Source organism: Phyllostomus hastatus, unplaced genomic scaffold (genome assembly GCF_019186645.2).
Source record: "Phyllostomus hastatus isolate PE091 unplaced genomic scaffold, TTU_PhHast_1.1 phas_contig_86, whole genome shotgun sequence".
Classification (NCBI taxonomy): domain Eukaryota; kingdom Metazoa; phylum Chordata; class Mammalia; order Chiroptera; family Phyllostomidae; genus Phyllostomus; species Phyllostomus hastatus.
In genome coordinates, this window is record NW_025333977.1 from 15230262 (window position 1) to 15253475 (window position 23214).

The window sequence follows — 23214 nt, forward strand, 5'->3', positions numbered from 1 at the left end:
ATTTTAGGGCTTGAGCACAAGAGGCCACATTTTAAAGTACTTCCTTGTAATAGTATCAGTAGATTTAACAAAATGGTTAAAGTGGAGCCAGTTTCTTTCTCCATAAGTGGCATCAGTGAACTTGCCTTCATTTTATTCTGTTAGGGTTGGGTATTCCAGTATTCCCAAGAGAGACCCTACCCTCACCTACTTTCACTGCAGAGCCCTGACCTGTTGTTAGTAGATCTAGCTGCTGTTATTCAGTGTCCACCTAACACCTAGGAACCCCAAACCGAAGTCACAGAATCCTTGATGAAAAGTGAAGTGTGGAGAGAGAAGGGGTAGAAGTGGAATGTCTGGAGGCTTGGAGCATTGCTTGTGAAGAAGAGACACAAGTGGAGTGCCTCAGTAGACAAAAGCCTTAGGGGATTGGGTGCTAGGAGGTGGGCTCTGGGCCCCATCTGTACCCCTGGGGAGGAGATAGAGTATGTGACCCTTTGAGACAAAATTGGGCCATCTCAGTTTTGCCTGAGCTTGGTTCTGCTTATTTCATAGGTAAGTAAGCTAAGCTAAAGAAAGTGGTAGACACTAGAGGATGCTCTCAAGCCTGATGTAAAGCATGTAGCATGTTATGGTTTATGTGGTATAGGGCCCCTTGGACTAAGACGAAAGAGCTAATTTTGAGAGAAGTTACAATTGCTTGGTAAGTTTCCAGAAGGTGGTTTTGACTGTCTTCAGAAGTGCTGAGGGCTGTGTCTCATTATGGGAAGGCAACATGCTCACAGTGTCTTTGTTGTTGATATAGAAATGCTTGCTGAAAGGATGACTAAAAAGAATAGGAGATGCAAAATTAAAATGGTATGAACGAGAGAAGTACAGGCTAAAACTTACCTCATTGTCAGAATGATTGGTGTGTTTCCCAACTAGATAAAATTATGTCATGCTTGAGTATTGCAGGGAAGGGACATTTTTTCCTCTACCATTCTAGGTTCTTTTGGCTGGTCTATTAATTAAATTGATATAGCACAAATTAACAGGAGAAAAACAAATTTATTTGTGTACATGTAGGATCCTCACATAGACATGTGAGGTTCAAAGACAGTAGGTAATTGAGGCTTATATGCCATCCTAAGCTAAGCAGAAGGGGCTTGGGGTCCAGGACTTCAGAAGGAAGGAAGACAATTCACAGGAAAGTGGAAGAACAAAAGTTTGATAAACAAATGTTTGGTAAACAGATCTTTGCCTTGCCAGCCAGGGACAATGGGACACAGAGGGAATACAGAGAGGACTCCCCAAAGTGTACCACACCTACCCCAAACTCTTTGTGGTTATCTCAGTGTTGGCTGTCTTCCCAGACCAGACCTTGTATCTAAATTTTTTTGATTTAAAAAAAAAAAACAAAATAAAAAACAAAAACTCTTCCTGAGTCTCTTGGGAGTAAATTGTCTTCAGCTGAAAATAATCAGCATGTCAAAGTGGCAGGCCTTTGGATCTATAAAAGTTGACTTCCAGAAAGGGGGCCTGGTTCTTGGCAGCATATATTGTGGAAACTGGATATAAATGGACAGATTTGAGTCTAAAATGGGTTATTCCATTTGTGCACCCTCTTTAAGGCCACAAGAATTTTCCAGAGTTTATGACTATACTCTAAAAAGTACAATATTAGCTGGCCAATTGCTTGGTGCTTAGCGAAGTACATTCTTTTATCTCTGGATAACCTTTTACTTTCGTCTTTACGTTAAGATATTTCTTTCAAAGAATGCCAGTTCAGCGTTTTTTAAACGAGAATTTTTAAGTACAATACATAGCTTTATAATCATTTCTAAATTATAGCCTTAGGGATTAATTCTTCAGTGCTGCTAGGGCGCTCCTCCCCCACCTTCTTCCTAAGCGGGATGTCATTCAGCCATTGTAGCAGGGCACTAATATAACAGATGTTCTTAATTTAAGATCCTTAAATTCCCCCTTGCATATTAGTTTCCATTTCAGTTTGTAAGCTAGCAAGAGCAACATGTTCCCTCTCTATAAGGTTAAACATGGGCACTGAAAATAGAAGAGAAAAACAAGTACAGTAATTTGCTATGTACAGCATTGAAACTGGGCACTGTACCATATGGTCAAAGCCTTTCTTAATTAAATAATCACAGAAAATTCTATATGGATAATTTGTAGACATTCAAAAGTCACGTTGGGAATTTGCTTCTTTTTCATGTTTTCTTTCTAAACACCATTTTTTTAAATAGCCTGTGGTTTTATATTCATATTAGCCACTCAGGGATGTTTAAGAGCTTTGGCATTTCTTAGTGTCAGTAATTTCCATGTTCAGATTCCACATATATTTGGACTCACATTAAATCAGGTGTCCTGGTTATCACCATATTAAAAGAATATTTTTAAAATCTTTATGAATATACACATACACACCACAAATCCAAGCCAGGAATTCCTTGCTACCAATTTTGTTCAGGTAACTCCTATTCATTTTGAAATATATCTCTTCCTTCTCATACCTCCGGCAGGCTCCTCTCTCAGCTTCAACCGTAACAATTGTTTTGCTATGATCTCCCCTCTGGCACCCCAGTATACTGTGACTTCCTCACCTGTGGATGTCATCTTTTGTTTTTGAGTCCCTGGCTTCTATCAGAATGCCTAGCAAAGCAGAAAGTGCTTGTTAAAATCCTGCTAAATGAATGAATAACTTGAGCCTCCAGGCTAGCTAGCAGAAGAGTTCAGAGGCTGTGTAAGCCAGATCTCGTTGCAGCCAGGGTGGCAGCAGGCCTCCTTTCGGAGCAGTCTGAGGCCCGACCGACACAGGAAGCCACACGGTAAGGTGCGCTTGCACCCACATCCCTGCTGCCTAGCAGCTCTGCGCGGTGGGCCGGGGACTGCTGGGTGTGCAGCTCCTGCAAACTTTTGCTTATTCAGGAACACCACGAAGTAAAATAGGTAGAGAGAAACATTCCTCTGGTGCAGCCCTAAACAAAACTTAATTACATGAATCATGCTTAATGTTTAAAACTTCATTTTCTAGTCAAGTCAGAGGTGGACTTCATTATTTCACCTGGAAAATAGACTGGGGACAAGTGAAAGGACTGCCTTCAGATGCCCATTCCGCTCAGCTCAGGGTGGATCCACAGGGCAGAGGGGCTGTGAGAAGCGTCACTTCTCGGCCCTAAACCAGAGGGACCACTTTCCGGGGATCCTGAGAGGAACTTGAGATAAATGGAGGCCGTGCCCTTTGAAGTGTTATTTTTCAGTTCCAAAGATGTCTCCGGCAGTTCCCATGTGAAACAGCTGGGGGTCAAGAGGAGACTTAGACCCACTTAGAGTGCAGTGTTCCCTATTTCATTATAGAACCTCATCATTTTTAAGGGGCCTGGCCAGCCCCTTTATCAGCTGTGTTCACGTAGCCCCTGCCTTAAGTGCCAATTAAACTCTTGGGCCTGGAACTGCTAGCTAAGGCTTTCTTTTCACACTTGGAAAATATGAACCTTTAGGTTTTATTCAACAGAATTTCAAGCTAGCAGCTTGGAGCACACCCTACTTCTGGGAAGGTGCCCAGAGTACTAGACTGAGCAGCTGACGTGTGCTTGAGTTCTGCTTCTGTTGCAAACCAGCCATTGATCTTGGCCCCTGAGCCTGTTATCTCTTTTGATAAATGGAAATTATCGCTCAGCTTATGGCAAGGAATGTTTGATATCACTTCACAAACTCTGAAGACTATCCAGCCCTCTCTCTGATGCTCTGGAAACATTGCATTCTAAATGTACCAGAGCCCCTTCCACAGTGACTTCGTCTCAGGGATCTGGGAGAGGGTGTGTGTCTGATGGTGTTTCCAGATGGATCAGTGTCTCTCTTTGGGCTTTTCACTTTCTTATCATTCCTGGCCTCCAAGAAAATCACATATTTTCTGACCCAGCCATAAATTAAAACATAATTTTAAAAAAACTTTATATAGCATTTGTATATTGTATCAGAAGTGTTACTTTGAATATCTAGTTTTGTTTTTTTTTTTAAGATTTTATTTATTTATTTTTAGAGAGGGAAAGGAGGGAGAGGGAGAGAGAGAGAGAGAGAGAGAGAGAGAGAGAGAGAGAGAGAGAGAGACATCAGTGTGTGGTTGCTGGGGGTTCTGGCCTGCAACCCAGGAATGTACCCTGGCTGGGAATCGAACCTGGGACACTTTGGTTCCCAGCCCGTGCTCAATCCACTGAGCTATGCCAGCCAGGGCTTGAATATCTAGTTTTTTTATTGCCCTGTATTGTTCATTAGTATAGGCAAACATAAACTTTAAAGAATCCTTAAATAAAGCAGTTTGCTGCCAAAACTGATTGCTTCCTTGCCACACTTCTGGGAAAGTTCTGCATCTTAGGAAAAAAATTAAATATCTGGTTGAATGTGTCAGATTTGGGTTCAAATTCCAGCTCCTTCACTCAAATGCTTTGGCCTTGGTGAGCTTCTTGTTCCATATCTGTACAATGATGATAATAATAATACGAGGTCTGTCCAGAAGGTATCCAGCCATGTGATACGAAAAATAGAGACATTTATTGAAGATAAAAAGATAGAAGAAACATTGTACTAGGACAATGATGCCTCAGTCCCCTTCAAAGTAGGCACCTTGGAACTTTACATAGTTCTACCAATCACCATCAGCTGCCCCATCATATTTTCCTGAATCTCATCAACAATCTGAAATCTCTTCCTTTTCAAAGGTGATTTTAGTTTTGGGAAAAGCCAGAAGTCACAGGGCACCAAATGTGGGCTGTAGGGGGCTGAGTCACCTGGGTGATTTGATGTTTCACCAAAACACTCTGCATGAGACGTGATGCATGAGTGGGCACATTGTTGTGATGAAACTGCTGATCACCAGTTGCCCATAGCTGTGGCCTTCTGTATCACCTGGATAGTTTCCGAAGAGGAATGTTCAAACTTAATGCAAAATTTGATGCACATTTGTTGCTCTACTTGCTCAGTCATTTTGAATGAGGCCCACATAGTGCACACTCACTCAACAGCATCTACTGCCCCCACTGACTAGTACAGTGACATTGTCACTGTTCACACATGCACATTCCAGTCCACTTTCCTTGGCTGCCAGGTTACATTGATGCCACACAAACCATTCTAGTTATATTAACAATGACTGGACTTTTTCTGGTCAGACCTCAAGTGTGCACACATGCATAATAGGTTTATTCAAATAAAGATAACTTCATAACCTCAAAAACTAGTTTGTTTTTAATTGAAATCATAGGGATGAAGATTGATTCTATGATAGAGAAAGTCAGAGAAAGTATAATTCCATTAAGCACCAGATGAATCAGGCTGTACCTTTCATTTCCAGCCTTCTCCCCTTTTCTCTCCACATTTCTTCTCTCTGTCTTTAATTAAAAAGCAAACAAGTCTTTTAAGGAAGCTCAGTTTCAGAAGTTCCTATTATACCCCACTCCCACAGATTTATACAGAGACAGAGACACTGCTTGTAATTCGCTGGAAATGAAGAAAAATAAGGTATCTCACCAAAGAATCAGCAAACAACATGAGGACATGAAAAAAAATATAGCCAGAGCTTCTCTGGCTTATGTAGGAAAATCAAAGAACCATGAAATTAATTTTATTTGTCATTAAAAGATACTAGACTTAGAATCCAGGACGTGATTATGTAATTATAAATTAATTTCAGTAGCATGCTCTCATCTGAACTAAATGTCAGCAGTAGTTATGAGAAGTATGTTAATGAGCATCACAAAAGCCGGTCTGCTTGCTTGTGCCTCCAGATGCCCGGCAGTAGAGATCAAGCCTCCTGCTGCAAGGGGGCCTGCTGTGGTTGTCTAAGACTCCCCAGTGCACGTGATCAGTTTTATAGGAAGCGACTCTCTTTAACATGTTCCTGCTTAACTGAAAAGGAGGGATGAGAAGGGTGTCCACAGGCGGCACTCAAGTGTGGAATAAACATTAATACAGCAGTTGAAATGTGAAGTTGAACATTTCAATTTCAAAATGGTGTTCAGGAGCATCTGGTGACACATCTATATTTTAACTCCGGTGAAGTGTGAAAATTAAATGAATACTATGTCAGGTGCTATTTATGAATTATGACCTCCCTGCTTAAATAGATTGTTTTTTATAGTTAGGGTGGCACACCTCATTTGTGAAAAATGCCTCTCTGGCATTCACACACTGCTTCTTATTTCTTCTAGTCATTTTATTAATTGTATATGTTTGCCAAGGAAGAGCCCAAGCATACCTATATCTTGAATTAAACTGGGTAGTGCTCGGGTTTAAGATAGTGGATTTGTCATCAAGTTGACTGCCTCATGTTCAGCCAGGGTTAAACTCAATGCTTGATATTTGTGCTTATGCAAAAGTCTCACGGAAGAAATGACAATTCTCATTTGTAATTGACCTTTTTCTCACAAATTGTTATTCCTGCCACTTTGCCCTTCAGAATGTGATGGGGGAAGTTGAGGCAGCTCAGGGTGCAGAGGAGCCACTGGGGGAGGGGCGGCTCTGTCCATGCCCGGTGTGAGGACTCACCTAGGCCTCCTTGCTTACGTAGGTGTGTCCCATCACTGCTTCCTCTGTCAAAGCCCACAAAGAAAGTTTGCCATGCCGGTACTTATGGTCGTGATGATGCCTTGGCCTTAATGCATTCTCAGGGACAAGGTAGTTTGTTCTGTGAGGATTCGATTGTAAACTGTTTCTTATAATCCTGGGCTAAGACAGCAAAGCCCAAACAATTAATTGCTTACAGTCAAGGATCCTGGTTTGTTTTAGAACATTCTAGGGTGTGAAGCCCAGGATACAGGCCGGTTTCTACAGAAGGCGGTGGTGACATTTCGGTGATCCCGAATACTGCTGTGGCTTTCATTTCACCATCTGGGGCTCTGGGGCTCTCGGGCTCTTGCATTTAGACCAGGTATGAGATTCTCGTTGGCACAGGCAAGCCCCACTTTCTCAAAGCAGTGCTTTCCTGACATCCTCATCATGGGATGGATCTCACTTACCCAGAGAAACAACAGGTCTGTGTTCTTGACAAAGGGATTGGCAGGCCACTTGTCTTAAGTATATCCAACACATGAGTGAAGCTAAATGGTCCCACTCTAAGTCTCCCATCAGTAAGCCTCTCCTTGCACAATAAGCTCCTGAATCAGTTAGGATTCTGCAAGGAACAAAAATATCCAACTTAAAAAGCCTTGAGTAGTAAAGACATTTCATGTTTCAGAACAAAAAGAGGGTGGTTCCAGGCTGGTTCCGCAGCTCCTGTCCCCTTATGGTTTCAGACGGCTGGGAAACACACGAGCCACCAGTAGGCCGAAGAAGTGAATCCTTTGCAACATTGCGTCTCTTTCAGTGAGAAAGCCTTTCCCAGAAGCCCCAGGCTGATATCCCCTGAAGTCTTTGTCCAGGGAGGACCCAGGACGTTCTCCCAGACTTTCCTCCTCTCCCATATGTCCTTTATTCTCTGTGATCTATCCATTCGGGTCTTAAATAATCTGCTCTCTACCCTCTATACAGCAATTTTCAACCTTTTTCATCTCATGGCACACAGGAGCTAATTACTAAAATTCTGGAGCACACCAAAAAATATATTTTTTGCCTATATGACCAATCCCCTCCCCCCCAAAAAAACCAGATATAATGTTGATTCATTCACACTGAATGGCTATTGTTGTATTGGCTGTTGTCATTTTTTTTTATTTGGCAATCTAAGGCACAGGTGGCGAACACAAGGCCCACAGGCCAAATCCGGCCCTCCACCTTGTTTTATCTGGCCCAGCACCTTGTTTCTACCCAGTGGCAGCACTGAGCTCCTTGTCCCTAGTTAAGGAGTAGTTACATTTGTACAGTCCTAAAATTACATTCAGCCCTTTGAAGGCAACCCCGAGGCTGATGTGGCCCTGGTGAAAATGAGTTGGACACCCTGATCTAAGGGAAAAGAGGTCAGTGCCCCAACTAAATAGTCAGGTGTTGCATGTTTTAAAAATTCCTGTGGCCACACCGGTTGAAAATCGCTGCTCTATTTCTCTGTTTAGCATGTTAATTCAAATCCTCATTAACCCCACCTGTTTTCTCTGCTTCCAGGTTATCTTCTACAATGCCTTTGAAGTGATCTTTAAAACACAAATCTCATGATGTCACTATCCTGCATAAAACCCTTAAGTGGTTCTTAATCACATATACAATCACATTTCCATTTTTCTCCTCACTATAAGAATGACCTCTCCCATCTTTAAAAAGGAAAAATATCTTACATGGAAGTCCAAGACAGCTAATGATGGCCGGAGAGCTGGAAATGGGGGCGGGGAAGGGGCTCGTAGTTCAGCCCAGTGGATGCCTCTGCTTCCCTTACATGGAGGCTCCAAAGCCTTTCCTTGGGTCCTTGGTAATGCAGGCAAATGGAAACACCTCCTAGGCAGTTAGCTTGGACCTCAGGCGTGTCAGTCAGGCTAATGGCACAGACTCAGATGGCAGTGGGAGCAAAGGGTAGGAACATGCAGGGTGAGAAGGGAAGAGGACCTTCCAGAAAGATAGCTCCAGGAGTTATATTGACACAATGCCCCAAGTATGTAGTATTCAGTAACATAACATTTCTATTTCATCTTTCAAATCCTAAGAATGTGCCTTGTAGGAGAATTTATGTTTTGATTGTGTTAGATGTGTCAACCCAGTCAGACGCTTGAGGGCAAGGTGAGGATGGTTGAAGACCAAAATACAACTAATATCAAAAATGGAGAATAACAAATTGTAATTGTATGAGTTGTTCCTGTTTTCACATTTTCATTCTAAGGTAAAAGATCTGTGATTTGCTTTGATAGTCCCTAAAATTAATCTCTTTTTTCTTTCCACAAGGCTTTTCATATCAGAAATCCTGAGTTGACCAACATTTCATGTTTCCAATTCTAATCAGGGTAGAAACAGTTTGGGGTTGAAACAGGATTAAGAGTGGAATTTCAAAAAGAACTATAATAACTGAATATGCTAATTATTCTCCTTGCTCTTGATAGCAACCTGTATTTACTCTTTGTCTATTTAAGAATTCAGTCTTTTGTGTTGTTCCGTGCAGACTAAAGAGCTATTTAGATGCAATTTACATTCTGTTACAGAATATGACTTTTCTTAACGAGGAGGTTAAATATTAATGAAGACTAATTGATGAATAATTTTAGCAAGTAAAGACATTATCGCTTTGGTGCAAGAGCTTACAGGGTTGCAGCAGGTATTTGCATACTCAGCTCATTGTCAAAAGGGAGGGAGGAGAAAGCAGAGGAGCTGGACAGAGGGCTCCAGGCAGTGATGCGGGCCATTCCAACCAGACCGGACTGTCCAGCTCTATCTGCTTTTATCCATTCTCCTTCAGAGGAGGGTGTGACGAGAGCTCGTCTCTTTGTGTATCATACGGGCTCCAGGCGAGCCGGCCTTCAGTCTTGCTTCCGTCTGACTCTGACCACCCCACCCCCACCTCCTGTCTACTGAGGCCTCATCTCTGCCATCACGGTAGGTTTTTTAGCTTTTGCCTGACTGTCTGCCTCCGTCACACCCGAGCTGACCTGTGTCTGACCCCCAGTCTTTCCTGTCAGACTGTACAGGCGAGTTTGTACAGGCAGCTTCCTCGTGGCTCCCGGTGGCTCTGTGGGGTCCGGCTGCGGGCCTCTGTCACTTACTGGCTCTTCCGGGCTGTCCAGCTGGGGAACCCCCTGCCCCACATCATCCCCACTTTCAAATGGAGCTTCACAGAAACTCGGCACCAGCAAGAAGCAGAAAATATGCATTAATTGCCTGAGGCTTCAAACCGATTTTGATTCTCTAACCTTTTAAAATGTGATGTGTGTTTAAATTAAGAGTAGCAGAGACAAAAATGATGTGGGAAAGTGATAATGTTATCCTAGCCTATTTCAGTGACATTGTAACACGGTTAAGAAAATTGACTGTCAGATTTGATCAGTGTTGTTGAAGCGAGCGAGCCATCATTCTCCGAGTGGCTGGAGTCAAATTCGCACCCGGCAGGAACGGTTTTAATGACTGAAGAATCCAGTTACCACGCGAAGCAGCCTAGGCATTGCTGACCTCCTGCGTTGCCTCTCTTGTTTTTCAGGTACCACGTGCTTGATTGCTCTGCTATCAGATAAAGACCTCACCGTGGCCAATGTGGGTGACTCCCGTGGGGTCCTCTGTGACAAGGACGGGAACGCCATTCCTTTGTCTCATGATCACAAGCCGTACCAGCTGAAGGAAAGAAAGAGGATAAAGAGAGCTGGTGAGCTTGTGATCGCCCCCAAGCACTGTCTGCTGTCTCGCTGGGTGGACGGGGTTGGGGGGGGAGGGGTCCTTGCTTGGGTAGCCCCTGGGGCATAAGGTGTTTAGTTACTGGTGATCAGTAGACCAGCACCGGGGCTGCTGCTGAGGTAGCCGAGGCTGGACTCACAACATTGCCTATCAAACACATGGCTGCTGAATCTGCTCTTCTTCATGGCCAAAGACTCCAAAGGGCCAAAAGGAGCCCTTTACTAGTTTCAAGGCTGCTGAGATCTTTAGGCCCCTGCTTGAAATATCTTGCTTCCCTTCAGCTGTGCCGAACTACTAACCACTCCCCGAGTGGACCCTGTTTCTGATGCCTCTGTGCCTGTGCAGGTGCTGTCTTCACTGCCTAGCAGACAACAGCTACATGGCCTGTGAGGCTGAGCTTAGGGATGTCCTTTTAGAAGCCTTCCCTGGCACCCTGAGCCACGGGCTCCCCTGGGCTGGGTTAAGTGCCTCTTCAGTCTTTTCCCAGCATCCTATGTGGGCCTCTGGGCCGCCTTTTATAAAGTATAGCTCTCTTATCTGTCTTGCCTTCCCAACTGTGAGGTCTTTGAGGCAAGAGCTTGTTCTGTTTATTTATATCATCCCACACCTCACTCAGTACCTGGTATAAGGACATATTTTGAGGGGTGAGAATCCCTTGTGTATTCATTTTTTTCAACAACTAGGGATTGGGGGTATAAACTTACATTCTGGAACTGGGATGAGGGTGGGGGATGTAATAGACATTAACAAATAAATAAAACAAGTAAATTATCTAGAGTATTACAAGGTGAGATATTACCAGGTGAAAACTGTTATGGAAAGAGAACATGCAGGTGAGGGAATGGCGAGTATCAGGAAGTGGTCTGTGTAGGCTCACGAAGGTGACACTGGGACAAATACTTGAAGGAAGGTTATCAATTTATAGTTACATTTTCATGATGAGATGTGTGGGCTACAGTTCTTTTCGGCCTGTGGACCGGAGGTACCCTTCCCTGGCCTCTCCACACGCACAGCTGCAGCCTGTGTGCCGTGCATGATGCGCCCGCTGCAGGCCCGGCTGTGGGGGTTGGGCGTGTGCCCTGGGTCTCTGGCCAGGACTGGCCCCTGCTGCCAGGGGTAATTTGCAGGTTGACTCTCAGTCTCTACAGGTCAGCTGCTGCCCAGAACCTAATCAGCATTTGAGTCTTCTCAGTAGGAAGCAGTACCATTGAGTCAAAAAGTGTTGAATTTTATTACACCCTCCTGCTTCAGTGACTGCATGTGATGCAGAATAATTTTTAATGAAAGCTTGGGTCGAGTTTTCTGTTAATGGGATGGAACAAACGATGTCCCAAGAGCGTCCATCAAGCTTTGATGGGCTGCAAGCAGTATGAGTGAAATGCTCTGGCTTCCTTACTTACAAGGACACCGTCTCCCACGAGCCCCCGGTGACCCTGAATTGAGATACAGTTAGCCTTTTCTTGTGTAAGCGTAGGCAAGGCTGTGTATGCAATACACCTGGAAATGTCATCTTAGCGTCCATCACTGTTCTGAAATGTTACTCCCGTTTGACCCTCCTTTTTTCATGCCATCCCACCACCTCCACCCTGCCCTGCAGGGATGCCTTGTAGAAGCAAATTTGGAAATATCTCAGAGGAGCTGGATCTAACCTGTCCAGGGGATGGTTTATAGCAAAACTGAAGTGACCATTATTGGTTTCATTACCTTCATGTGGATTTTCTCTGACTTCAGCCTTCCTTTTGGGACATCCATCTCCCCCTTTTTTGTGTGATAATTTGCTGCAACCAGTCTGCACCAAACACATGGTGGTCTTCCTGGCTCCATTCCTGGTGCTGTTTCCCACAACAGGGGCACCAGCTGCCATTGTGTGATATCACTCGGTGCTGGGAGCCACACCTAGCAATTTACATGCACTTTCTCTCCCTATTTGTGAGGTCAATTATGTCATCATTTTACAACCAAGAAAACGGAGCCTTCAAGAGGCCTGTGTATACATGACACAGCCAGTGAATGGTGAGGCCGGAGTTGAGACCGGCTGACTCCACCGCCCGCGCTCTTCCCGTCCCACCACACTTCCTGGCGTGTCCTCATGCGTCCCTGCCCATGGAAGTCCTGCCCATCGCTCACAGCCCAGCTTCAACATTCACTCCTCCCTGATCTTCACAACTGCACACCGCCCCTTCCTCCTCATTTGCCGACAGCATTTGCAGGTGCCAGGCTCTCCTGGCAAGAATACTGCTTTGTGCTTGTGAGTGTTAGTACATGTGGATTTGATTTCCCGCCAGACTGGCTACTTCTTTAGAGAAAGGTCTGGATCTCATATAACTCTATAGCCTGCAAATTGCCTCGCATGGAGTATGTGCTTAATAACTATCCGACAAATAATAGGTGAATGGACAAAGTTCTAATTAAAGAAAAATAATACATAATATTGAGTGCATGTTATATCCAGGGATTATACTGAGTTATATGGAATAATGCCTTTATTTCTCACAACATGATGGAATGTGTACTATTATCGTCCCCACTTTGCAGCCAAGGAAACTGATGAGAGAGAGAGAGAGCTTCTCATCCAAAGTCACACATAGCTGGAAGTAACGAAGCCAGTCTGACCCGAGAGCTGAGCCTTGGAACACTGTGCTAAAATACACACCTTATTTTTCAATCCTGATCCTATTTGGGGTGCTGTTTTGAGATCTATATAGGCACAGCCAAAGGCATCCCAAGCTAAAATATGGATCCCAGTGGCTGTCTCTGGTACCTGCCCCCTGCCTTTTGCCATTCTCCTCCAATCTCCATCCTAGTGCGCCCTCCTGTCAATCACTGAGCTATCAAGCTGCTGTTAAGTTAAAACCGATCCATACATATTTCTTACCCTCAATATTCTTATTGATATTTCCTTAAAGTCTTTTAAGAGTGAGGGCATGAGCGCCTCCTGGTAGAGGGTCAGACCTCAAGCCGTGCAGCAGGGCTGCTGTTCTTTCCTGGCAGCACCTGGGTGGGGTGAGGGGAGCACGTGGGACATGCCACGTGCAGTAGGCCTACCTTTCGTGCGCAGGCCCGGACTGCACCAGGTGTGTGAGGTGTTGGCCAGGCTAATGAGTTCATTCTCTTTCCAGGTGGTTTCATCAGTTTCAATGGCTCCTGGAGGGTCCAGGGAATCCTGGCCATGTCTCGATCCCTGGGGGATTATCCACTGAAAAATCTGAACGTGGTCATCCCAGACCCAGATATCCTGACCTTTGACCTGGACAAGCTCCAGCCCGAGTTCATGATCTTGGCATCCGATGGCCTCTGGGATGCTTTCAGCAATGAAGAAGCTGTTCGATTCATCAAGGAGCGCTTGGATGAACCTCACTTTGGGGCCAAGAGCATAGTTTTACAGTCATTTTACAGAGGCTGCCCCGACAATATAACGGTCATGGTGGTGAAGTTCAGGAATAGCAGCAAAACAGAAGAGCAGTGAACCCTTCGGGGTCGCCACTGCCTTAGACTAAAGGACTTTCAACACACTCGTCTCTTTTAATGTAGTGAAAGAAGTGGAGGTTACGGTTAGGATCATCATCCCAGACGTGGGATTCCCCCTCCCTGGCCATCGTAGGTCTCTACTCGGTGATGACGAACAGAGGTGCTCTTGGCCCACGTAGTTGAGAGGCTGGAAGAGGTTTCTTCATGTTCCCCAATTCTTTCATCCAATGTCCAAAATATATAAATACATAGCTGTAGACTCACATGTATGAAGTGAATGGCATATGTGCGATATAGTCTCCCTCGTAAGATTCTTTTCAAGACCCCTCCCAGGGCCTCCCAGGCCTCAGACTGTGTGTCCTCTCTTTGGAGCAGTGAGCAGGGCAGGCCTCCCAGAGCTGCAGGAGACGGGCCACCATGTCGCCTGTGAGCCAGGGTGGCAGGGCCCTTTGCTGAAGGCCGAGCTGCCCCGAGGATGCCTTGTCCTCCGGAGCCCAGGTTTTCAGCTCGGCTCTGCCCAGAAGTGGATTTGGAAGGGTCTGCTACTCCACAGCTGCTCAAGGAGACTGAGGGGAGTGGGAGGTAGAGGCGGCCTGCACGGCAGAAATGCCCTTTCTTCCCTCACTCCCTTCATTAGTTAAATAGACTTTGTGCACCACCTGACCAGTCTTTGTGCGTTTATCCTAATTGTGCATGACCTTAACCTTTTGCTTACATCTTTAAGTAATAGGCAGCTGTTAAACTTCACAACCAGACACCGTGATTTTTTTTGTCTTACATTGCCAAGAAACCTATTAAGGGAAGTCAAAAAATCAAATCATAATATCATAATTCCTTCCATCTTTAAGGATAGACAGAGGAAAATAATGGCTAAGTCACCGTCTCCCTTGAGAAGTCTGTTGTTTGCCTTGAGAGAGGAAGCTGGTGAGGTTACCACCCTGAACTGCACTCCAGCTGCCAGTTTTTATGCTTTTTGTCCCTCCCCACTCCCCACTACCCTGTGCTCCTATTCTAGTAGCTTTCAAGTGAGTGTTCCAAGAAGCAGCAGCCTAGAACTGCAGGTGTGTTCCTTGAAGCTCAGTACGGAGTTCCCAGCCACGCTCTGGAATTTGGTGGTGACCTGCTGGTACGTGCTTCTCTGTGATGGTGGAAAGCAGCAGCCCTGAATGTCTGGCTGCAAACCCCTGTCCCAGCAGGTGGCTTTCCCCAGGAAAACCATCCGGTGACAACAAAGCTGTTTGGGAATCCCAGCTCAGACTTGTACTGTTAATCTGCCCAGAGTTATTTTGGGGCCAGGTTTGCTGCTTTGAGCTTCCTATTACCAAAGTCACATTTCTAATCTCAGTATTTTATAAGTCAGTCGACAGAAAATGCTCAGTCATCCTGTTTGCCTGACCTCGGTGACTCAAACAGCCAGACAGGATTTTTGTTGCGTTCCTGCACCCCAGTGTCTGAAGTGCCAGGGGATCCACCTGGTTCTGTTCTTTCGAGTCTGCGCTTGTCTTTCCAGCTCCTCGAAGGCCCCGTTCACTGGCACCTCCTGCCCTTGGTGCCCTCCCCTGCCTTCCTCCAGCGGTGGAGCTTTTCTGAAGCAGATTCCAGAGAACCTGGGGGGTTGGAAAGGTTCCCTTCTGGTGACCGAGGGCTGCCATCTCCCTTGAGTCCTCCAAGCACTTGCCTTTCTTTGACTAGGAGAATTAGTAATGTTTTCCCAGAGATTTGCTTACTTTTGTAAACTGTAACATTAGAATTATAACCTTGAATTTTTTTTTAGCTATAGAATGTTCTAGTACAAAATATCTACCACCATTTAGAGGGAGGGATTTGCCTATTAAGACACAAAAAACAACTGGATGTGTGTGTTTGGGCCGGGAGTCAGAGGAGGTGTGGGAGACGGGCTGACCGTCATCAGTGACTGGACGGTCAGGCAGGTGGCTGGACGGTCAGGCCAGGTGGCGGGGTTTGCCTGGAGATGCAGGGCGTTCTGACTCTGGAGAGTGACCGAAGCCCCACTGTCTAACTCGAGTTCAGGAATAAGCAATTTCTTCCTTTTTACAGCGACTGTCAATTTCCCTTTTTTATTTTTAACTTAACCCCCAAATTCATAGTTACACGAAAAAGACATGTTTAAATGCCGTGGTCTTTGTGATTGTCTAAGGTGAAAGCAGTGTTGTTGGGTGAAGATGAGACAGGAAGGCTGCTGAGTCGGCAAACCAGGGTGCATGGGCCCTGCCGAGTGTCTCGGCAGCTGGTGCCGAGGGCCGCAGGGCATGACCTCCCCTCTCACTGAGGTTCCCAGGGTGTTTTCCGAATTTTGCTTTGTAGGATGAATTCACTTCTGACCTGAACCAAGTAGTATGTGTATTTCCTGTTCCCTTTCTGCCATTGTCCTCTCCTTTTGGCTTGTAGGTTTTTAAAAGATAGAAGTTCCAGGCGAAATAGCAGCAGTTCAATTAATACCTGTTTTTACTGCCAGAGTATTTTGCTTCCTCCCCTGTCTCAGAGCTCTCTCCCCCAGACCCTCCTCCAGCTGTTGGGGGTCTGCAGACATCACCCTCGGGTGCCCTGTGGCTCACAGCTGCTCCCATTTTCTAGGGACAGGGAAGGGGGCATCTAGCTATTAGGGAAGTTGATTTGAGAAGTTTGCATGTGAAGCTTCCCTAAATAGCACTGCCAAAGCCCTGGATGCCCCCTGGGGCTGCCCAGACTTCTGTAGCCCGAGTTCACCTTGCCAATAGCCCCCATGGTGCCAAATTAGGGATGATTTTATAGTCTTTTAGAAATGAAGCTGGGAATGAATGACCACATGTTTATGAGCCCCCAGCAGGATGCCAGGCCCAGGGTCTCAGTGTGCTCTGCCCTGCCACACCGCTCCACTGGTCCAGTCCTTAATGTGGGTTGCGATTTGGGTGATGGTGGGGAGGGTGAAGACAGGGAAATTTTTTTTTAATTCATCATATTTCCAATTCTCTAATCAAAGGAGTAAACAATACTTATACAGAAAACTCTAAAGCTAGTTCCCAGGACCTGCACTGATTTTATGGGGCCAATTAGTCCAAGGCACTTAACTCTGAAGTCGCTGCTCTAACACATGTATGTACACATTGCTGGTTACAAGTGGCCACATGCTCTTCCTGCATTAGATCGAAGGTGCTGGCCTCTTGAATCTTGTCTAGAATCTCTTGTAATGAGAGTATCACAGAGAGCGTTTTATAGCGTGAAGGAGCACATGCAATCTGGATCATTTAAAGCAGGCCTTACTTCATACACCTGGAATGACGTCATCTCACGTACTTTTTGTGCAAGCAGGATTGCATGAGAGTGGGGACATCATTGTTTTAATCCTACCTAAAGTAATTTTAGGAAATTGGTTACACTGTTGAATTGGATCACTGGATATCTGGCAATACATGAAGGATTCACAAAGGCAGTGGTCACTTTTTTCTTTGCCAGGTAGATACCTTGATTTTCTTCCCGAGTTGTTGCCAGATCAAACCTTTTTGCAACTGTGTCAATGCAAAAGGTTTAGAAAGGGCAACATTTCATTGTACACTTGAAAATATAGCAATACATACTCTGGATGAGACATTATTTTCCAATGATTTTGGAAATTTTTTCCTCCTTTTAACCCATCATTAGACTGATCTTCCCTTAATATCCCCCCCAAATCACCTTAGCTCATCACACCAGCATTCCTGACCCAGAAATGACATGACTGTTAGATACACAATGGGGCCCATTTACTACCCGGGGTGAAACCACTGACATCTAGACCTTGGAGCTAGTCAGCTGCACACTGCAGGAGAAGTGGGATCCCGGCGTTTCCCAAAGTGAGTTCCACAGAACACACATTCCAAGGACACTCTTCTAAGTATAGGGTTTCAGGATCAGAGGGGTTTGGAAAACACGCTGTCTTAGAAAGTTAGTACATATATATGCCCATCGAAGCTTCTAATGTAAATAGTGGGTCGGGGGGCACACCACAGATGTAATTTTAGTTAGCTTGGTGGTTTCTGGAGTCATTTGACCACAGAAACTTTTTTTAAGTAATGCTTAATAACATCCCAAAGAGTTCATGTTCCATAGGACCCACTCTGAGAAATTTTGATACATAGACATATTACTGTTTTCTCATTCACTATGACTCTTTGTAATTGCAATATAATTTGCAATTTGGAGGCACTAATCCTGTCGAGTAAGAGCCTGATCTGTTCAGGGAAGAGGCATTAAGAAAGAGTATCGTGTAATGTGGTTAGCAGCAGCCTCACCTGGGTAGCAGGCGCCCAGCTGTCCTACCTGAAGCTCTAACCACCATCTCCCTTCTTTGGTGTGGGTGGTAAGCAGGAGCCTTGCCAACCTGGGGATTCCTCAGATTCGTTCCAAGAGCTTTCCGTTGTTGCTGTTTTAACTTCTCTTTGCCATCCAGACCGAATCACAGTAAATATTTTTACATTACATCACATCACTATGTGGGAGTAAAAAATACCAAAAATAATAGAAAATGAGGAAAAAGTTATAAACTATTAACATTTATTTACTCTTTCCTCTGTCCTTCAGTCCAGGTTCAATGAAATAATTTTAAATCCACCAAAGCTCATTTGTTCTAAAACCCCGGCCCTGTGCTGTCCCACCGTTCGCATGTTATGTATACAACTAAGTTTGTCAGGTTACCTCCTGCCTAAAAGGTCAGGCTTATTGTCACTCTCAACTTGGACAATGGGTTTGAGAAACTCTGAAGGATAATCTCAAAATAACAGAAGAGATCAATCTAGTTGAAAACGTGATACAAAGGGAATTTAGGGTGAAGTCATTAATTAAAATCACATCTAATATTTAGGAATACAACCGCCCTCTAGATGTCCAAATTCTCTTTCCTAGTGTTAAGCTGAAACCTGTTTAACCAAGAGTTGATTACAATAATATTTATGTGTTTAGTAATAACCACATCATCATATGTACAATCACTTGAACAAGCCCAAGTTAAGGACTCTGAAGAGAACATGTAGTCACTGTTCATTTAATAAATCATCATAGGCATTGTCACAATTTAAAGCCCCACCAAAAAGCAGCAAGCAGCAAAGGTATAGATTATGTTTACAGGTGTGGTTCCATTTATTCTAGAAGCTCTAAATATACTCTGGCCTCTGACATTTGCCAAATCCAAATTAATGTCAAAAACCTCCAGAACCCAGAGTCCCGAGCTCTGAGCAAAGCAGCTTACTGTACAGGCTTGGTGGCAGATTGCAGTGGGGGCCAGTTGGGGAGCAGGACAATCCTCTCGGGCGACCAGCTGCCTCTGTAGGAGAGGGACTGTGTACCCGTCACCTTTCATCATGAGGAAATCCACAGGCTAAATGTGATGTCATGCACCGTTGTCTCAGCAGACTTATAGATTAGTAAGATAATGCATAGTTTAAAATGAGTTGATGCAAAAGCAAAGATATTGGGAAAAAAAACCTTTAGAATATCCAGATATTAAAAACGTGAGAAGTGGATTATTTAAAATGTGGATTATCAGAGTTTTACTATTCACAGGTTATATTTAATAGTGATTTTTGACATCAGCACATAGATTAGTAGAAGGCAGTTGTTCCCATTGGCACCTATTCAAATGCAAGTCTTCCCATTTACCGCGTTGGCCACTGCTTTGCTGGCATGTTAATGAAGACAGAATCTCATGCTCCTTCTGATCAGACTGATGGCACAGGCAGACTCACATTTAAGGAAAATAGTTTGGAACATTTTTAATCAAAACAATTCAAAACTAATGCCCAGGTGACCAAAGTCAGAATGTAAAGGAAACACTTTTAAGAAAATGTAAAAGACAAAATCAAAGGAGAATAATATATAAAAGGAAATATTTTAAATTAAGGAGACATGGTATTTTATGTCATGAATCATGATTTCTGATATTAAAGAGTTAACACGAAAGTAAGAAAATTAACATTGAGTTATTTGTAAAGCTAGTAAAATTACAGTCCCTATTTTATGCATTCCCAATGAAAACAGATATATGTGGTCTCATTCATTGCCCTCCTAAAGTAGCTTTACTGTCCTAGATTCTGTTCACTTTCCAAATCCTAGACATAGTTTTACCCTGAATCCATAGGACTGATGCATTTTTTAGGAGGAAATACACTTTTTTAGAATTTTAAAAAAGAATACAGTAGACTACGTGACACCTTCCATTTTGTAGAGAGTGCCCAGATAAAACTGAGGTCAGATCAACATAGTCACAGCTACAGCTGAAAGTGAGCTTTAACATACTGGTAATTTCCCATGTGCCAACATGACTACCAGTGAGTATTCAATTTAAAACAGAAATTTCGCTAAAACAAACTGCCAAGTGATTTAATGTTCTTACTTCTCAGAGATATTTCTAATCCACATACTGCCAATGGTCATGTTTGCTCATATAATTTTTTAAAACCCTGTAGAAATGATATATTAGATATCTCTAACCCAAGAGAATGATATCTTGTGCACATTTTAAATTACCATCTGCCTTAGTATATGTAAGGACAAACAACTTAGTTGAATAATGAAAAGGTATAAAATCCTGCCAAGGTGGCGGGGGGGGGGGCGGGCATCTAGAACCGTGGAACCTACAGCAAGAATATCCCTATTTACGCCCTGGCTAGTGTGGCTTAGTGGACTGAGTACTGTCCTGCAAATCAAAAGGTCGCCAGTTTGATTCCCAGTCAGGGCACATACCTGGGTTGCGGGCGGGGTCCCCAGGTGGGGACAAGTGAGAGGCAACCAAGCAATCGATCTATCTCTCACACATCAATGTTTCTTTTCCTCTCTTTCTCTCTCCCTTCTCTCTAGAATAAAATCTTTAACCAATATATCCCTATTTAGTTTCCACAACCACAGTCAGTTTTTATGTGATTTATCTGGATTGCCCTTTTACCTCAGGCATATATTCAGAAAATGGAATCATAAATACAAAGATAGAAAAAAAAAACAAGTTTCTCTTTTAGAAAGCATTGTTTGCCCCTTTAAATTTAGCTGAAGTACATGTTCACATCGAAATATTAACATCTACAACACTGTCTTCAGTTTGCTGTTCAATTACTAGAACAAATGGTTTTGATTTATAGCACTTAACACAGATTCAGTTCAGATTACAGAGTTGAAATCTGTTTTGCAATGCCCCAACATTCCCATGGTCAGCCAGAAAAGAAAACAAAAACAAAAGAAGAAATTCTAGTGGGTTCAGAAGAATGGTTATTTCGATAAGCCTGGAAAATAGTAGTGAAACAGTTAACTATTCCAAAACACTGCAATGTGAACTGTGTTCGCATACATAATTCCTACATGCCAAATGTGCAAGGTGTATTTCTTTTAACATAAGCACCATTGCATGTATAACAGATTGATCTACCTTACGAACAAATTGAATTGGGAAAGACACTATTTTTGCTGTAAGTGAATCTGCTTGTATATGTTATTCTTCCCTTTATTAATGTCTTTTTGCTGAGCCCTTCTCTGTGGCAAGCAGAGACAGTCTAAGGGAGGCACCTAGTGTGAACACTCGGGCACCATCCCTGCCTTCTTGGCACTTGGAACGGAGGCTTCATAGATCCTTTGATGCTCAGTACCAGCCAAACGGGGTGAAAACTGGCATCTTTCATGATTTCCTCCCCTGGACTTAGAGTTGTGAGGACAGGCAGAATCAGAGTAGTTCTTTCCTACCCATAATGGTGAACGGTAAAAAGACTATCTTGCCCACATCTGAGCAAATTACATCAGACAACTACTCCGTCTTTAGTCCCCTAAGTTTTCCAAGGATGGTATAGGGAGGTGAGAAAAAAGGTGGGGCCAGGGCAGGGGCAGAGGCGTCCCAGGGAGACGTCCCCCAAGGGGGGCAGCAGCAGTGCCAGAGCTCAGCAGGACAGGGCCAAGGCCGGGTGGGTCTCCCTCCAGGATTCTTCTGGACGAAGGAGAGGTACAGAAAGGAGAATGGGGGACAAGGAGAACTTCTCTCCATGGCCCATGTTTGTGTTCCCATGAGGCTATTAGTGAAACATGCTTGTGCTCCAAAAGAGAAGCTAGAACTGAGTGTGTTGATCACCAATGTATATGAACTAGTGAATTTGCTATGTAGAAAGTAAACATTTCAGGAATACAATTATTTCTTGATTTCGAATAGGAACAGAAGAAGACTAAATGCCAGATTTTTAAAAAATCATAAATTTGGTACCCATCATTACTTTAGACATTCCAGCACCTAGACATGGAATCTGAATTTGATATTTTGAACAAGAAGAGCAGCATCTATTTTCTGTGTGGCAAAGCAGACCTGCACGCCAGACTTTTTAACCACAGAAGTCATCACTGCTGTCTAAGTCCTTTGCCTGGCCATGCTCCCTAGACCTCTCTGTTCATGCCAGTTGTTTCTTTATCCAAGAAATACTTGCTGTTGCCAAATTACGTTAGAATCCTATTGAATTAGAAGAATAGAAAGTGAATGAGAAGAAAATTTGGACTATCTCGTTGTGATCAGAAGTGGGGTTTTTTTTGTTCAGTTTTTAAGCATGAAAATGTATAAAAGGACACTCAAATTAAGTCAGGCTGATTTCTGATTTGGTACGATTAAAACCATAGGTGAAGGCCAATTATTAAGCATGGAAAGGAGAAAAAGGAGGGTTGGAGAGGGTAAGAGAAAAAAACAACCCCACAGAGTTGAATAGCATTTTTCATGAATGGTATGTAGCAAAAGTTCTCATCCCTTTCTCTGCTGCATTTTGAAACGGTTACTTTATACAAGCTCTTACTGTACCTGTTCAACACCAGGAAAGCTATCCCATCAGCATTTTCTTGCTATTTTAAAAACCATAAGAGGTTGTTTGTTTATAAAAAGATACCAGCATCCATAATTTATTAGACAACGCTTTCTTTTAGGAATCTTCAAATCATATTGAATAATTAAATCCCTGGTAAATGAGTGCTCTAAACAGTCGGGCTTTCTGGTAAGTTAGTCTCTGAAACCTATCCGTAATAGACACAACAGGACCTTGGGAAAACTTCATTACTCGTGGTACTCTTCAGAGGTTTTTATACCTACTCTTCTATATTTGTCTCTAAGAGACATTTGAAACAAAGGGAAACTGTCCGTGTGGTGTACAGCTCAGCGTGCGCAGCAGTGCGCGGCCACTCGATGCATGGCAGTCGTTCAGGTCCTTGTGGTGTGCTGGGGAAGACTGAGCTTTGTAGAGACAATGTGTTCATGCAGTCACTGATCCTGTGTCGTTGTATACAAACTGAACAGCTAAAAATTCACCCTTGATGACAAGATTAAAGCAAAAATAAACACATTAAGGTTATTGGACTTTATATGTGGAACTTCTGAGGGTTTTTTCTGTTCCTATCTTCTTTCTTTGGTTAAATTCATTTTTCCATTCTAATGTCTGCTCTTGAATTTTATAATTTCTTAATGCTTTTGAGTTAGAGCGTAGCTGCCGATTTTGGAAT

General features: G+C 43.7%; 1 protein-coding gene across 3 annotated transcripts in view; it reads left to right on the forward strand.

Moving 5' to 3' along the window:
• Window positions 1–23076, forward strand: part of PPM1L (protein phosphatase, Mg2+/Mn2+ dependent 1L) — a 244071-nt gene extending 220995 nt beyond the window's left edge. For all 3 annotated transcript variants that reach the window (XM_045851343.1, XM_045851345.1, XM_045851344.1), the window contains exons 3-4: window positions 10079–10240; window positions 13389–23076. In XM_045851343.1, the coding sequence (XP_045707299.1) occupies window positions 10079–10240; window positions 13389–13735 (509 nt within the window). In that variant the 3' untranslated portion in view covers window positions 13736–23076. The remainder of the gene's footprint in view (window positions 1–10078; window positions 10241–13388) is intronic.
• The last annotated feature ends 138 nt before the right edge of the window (window positions 23077–23214 follow it).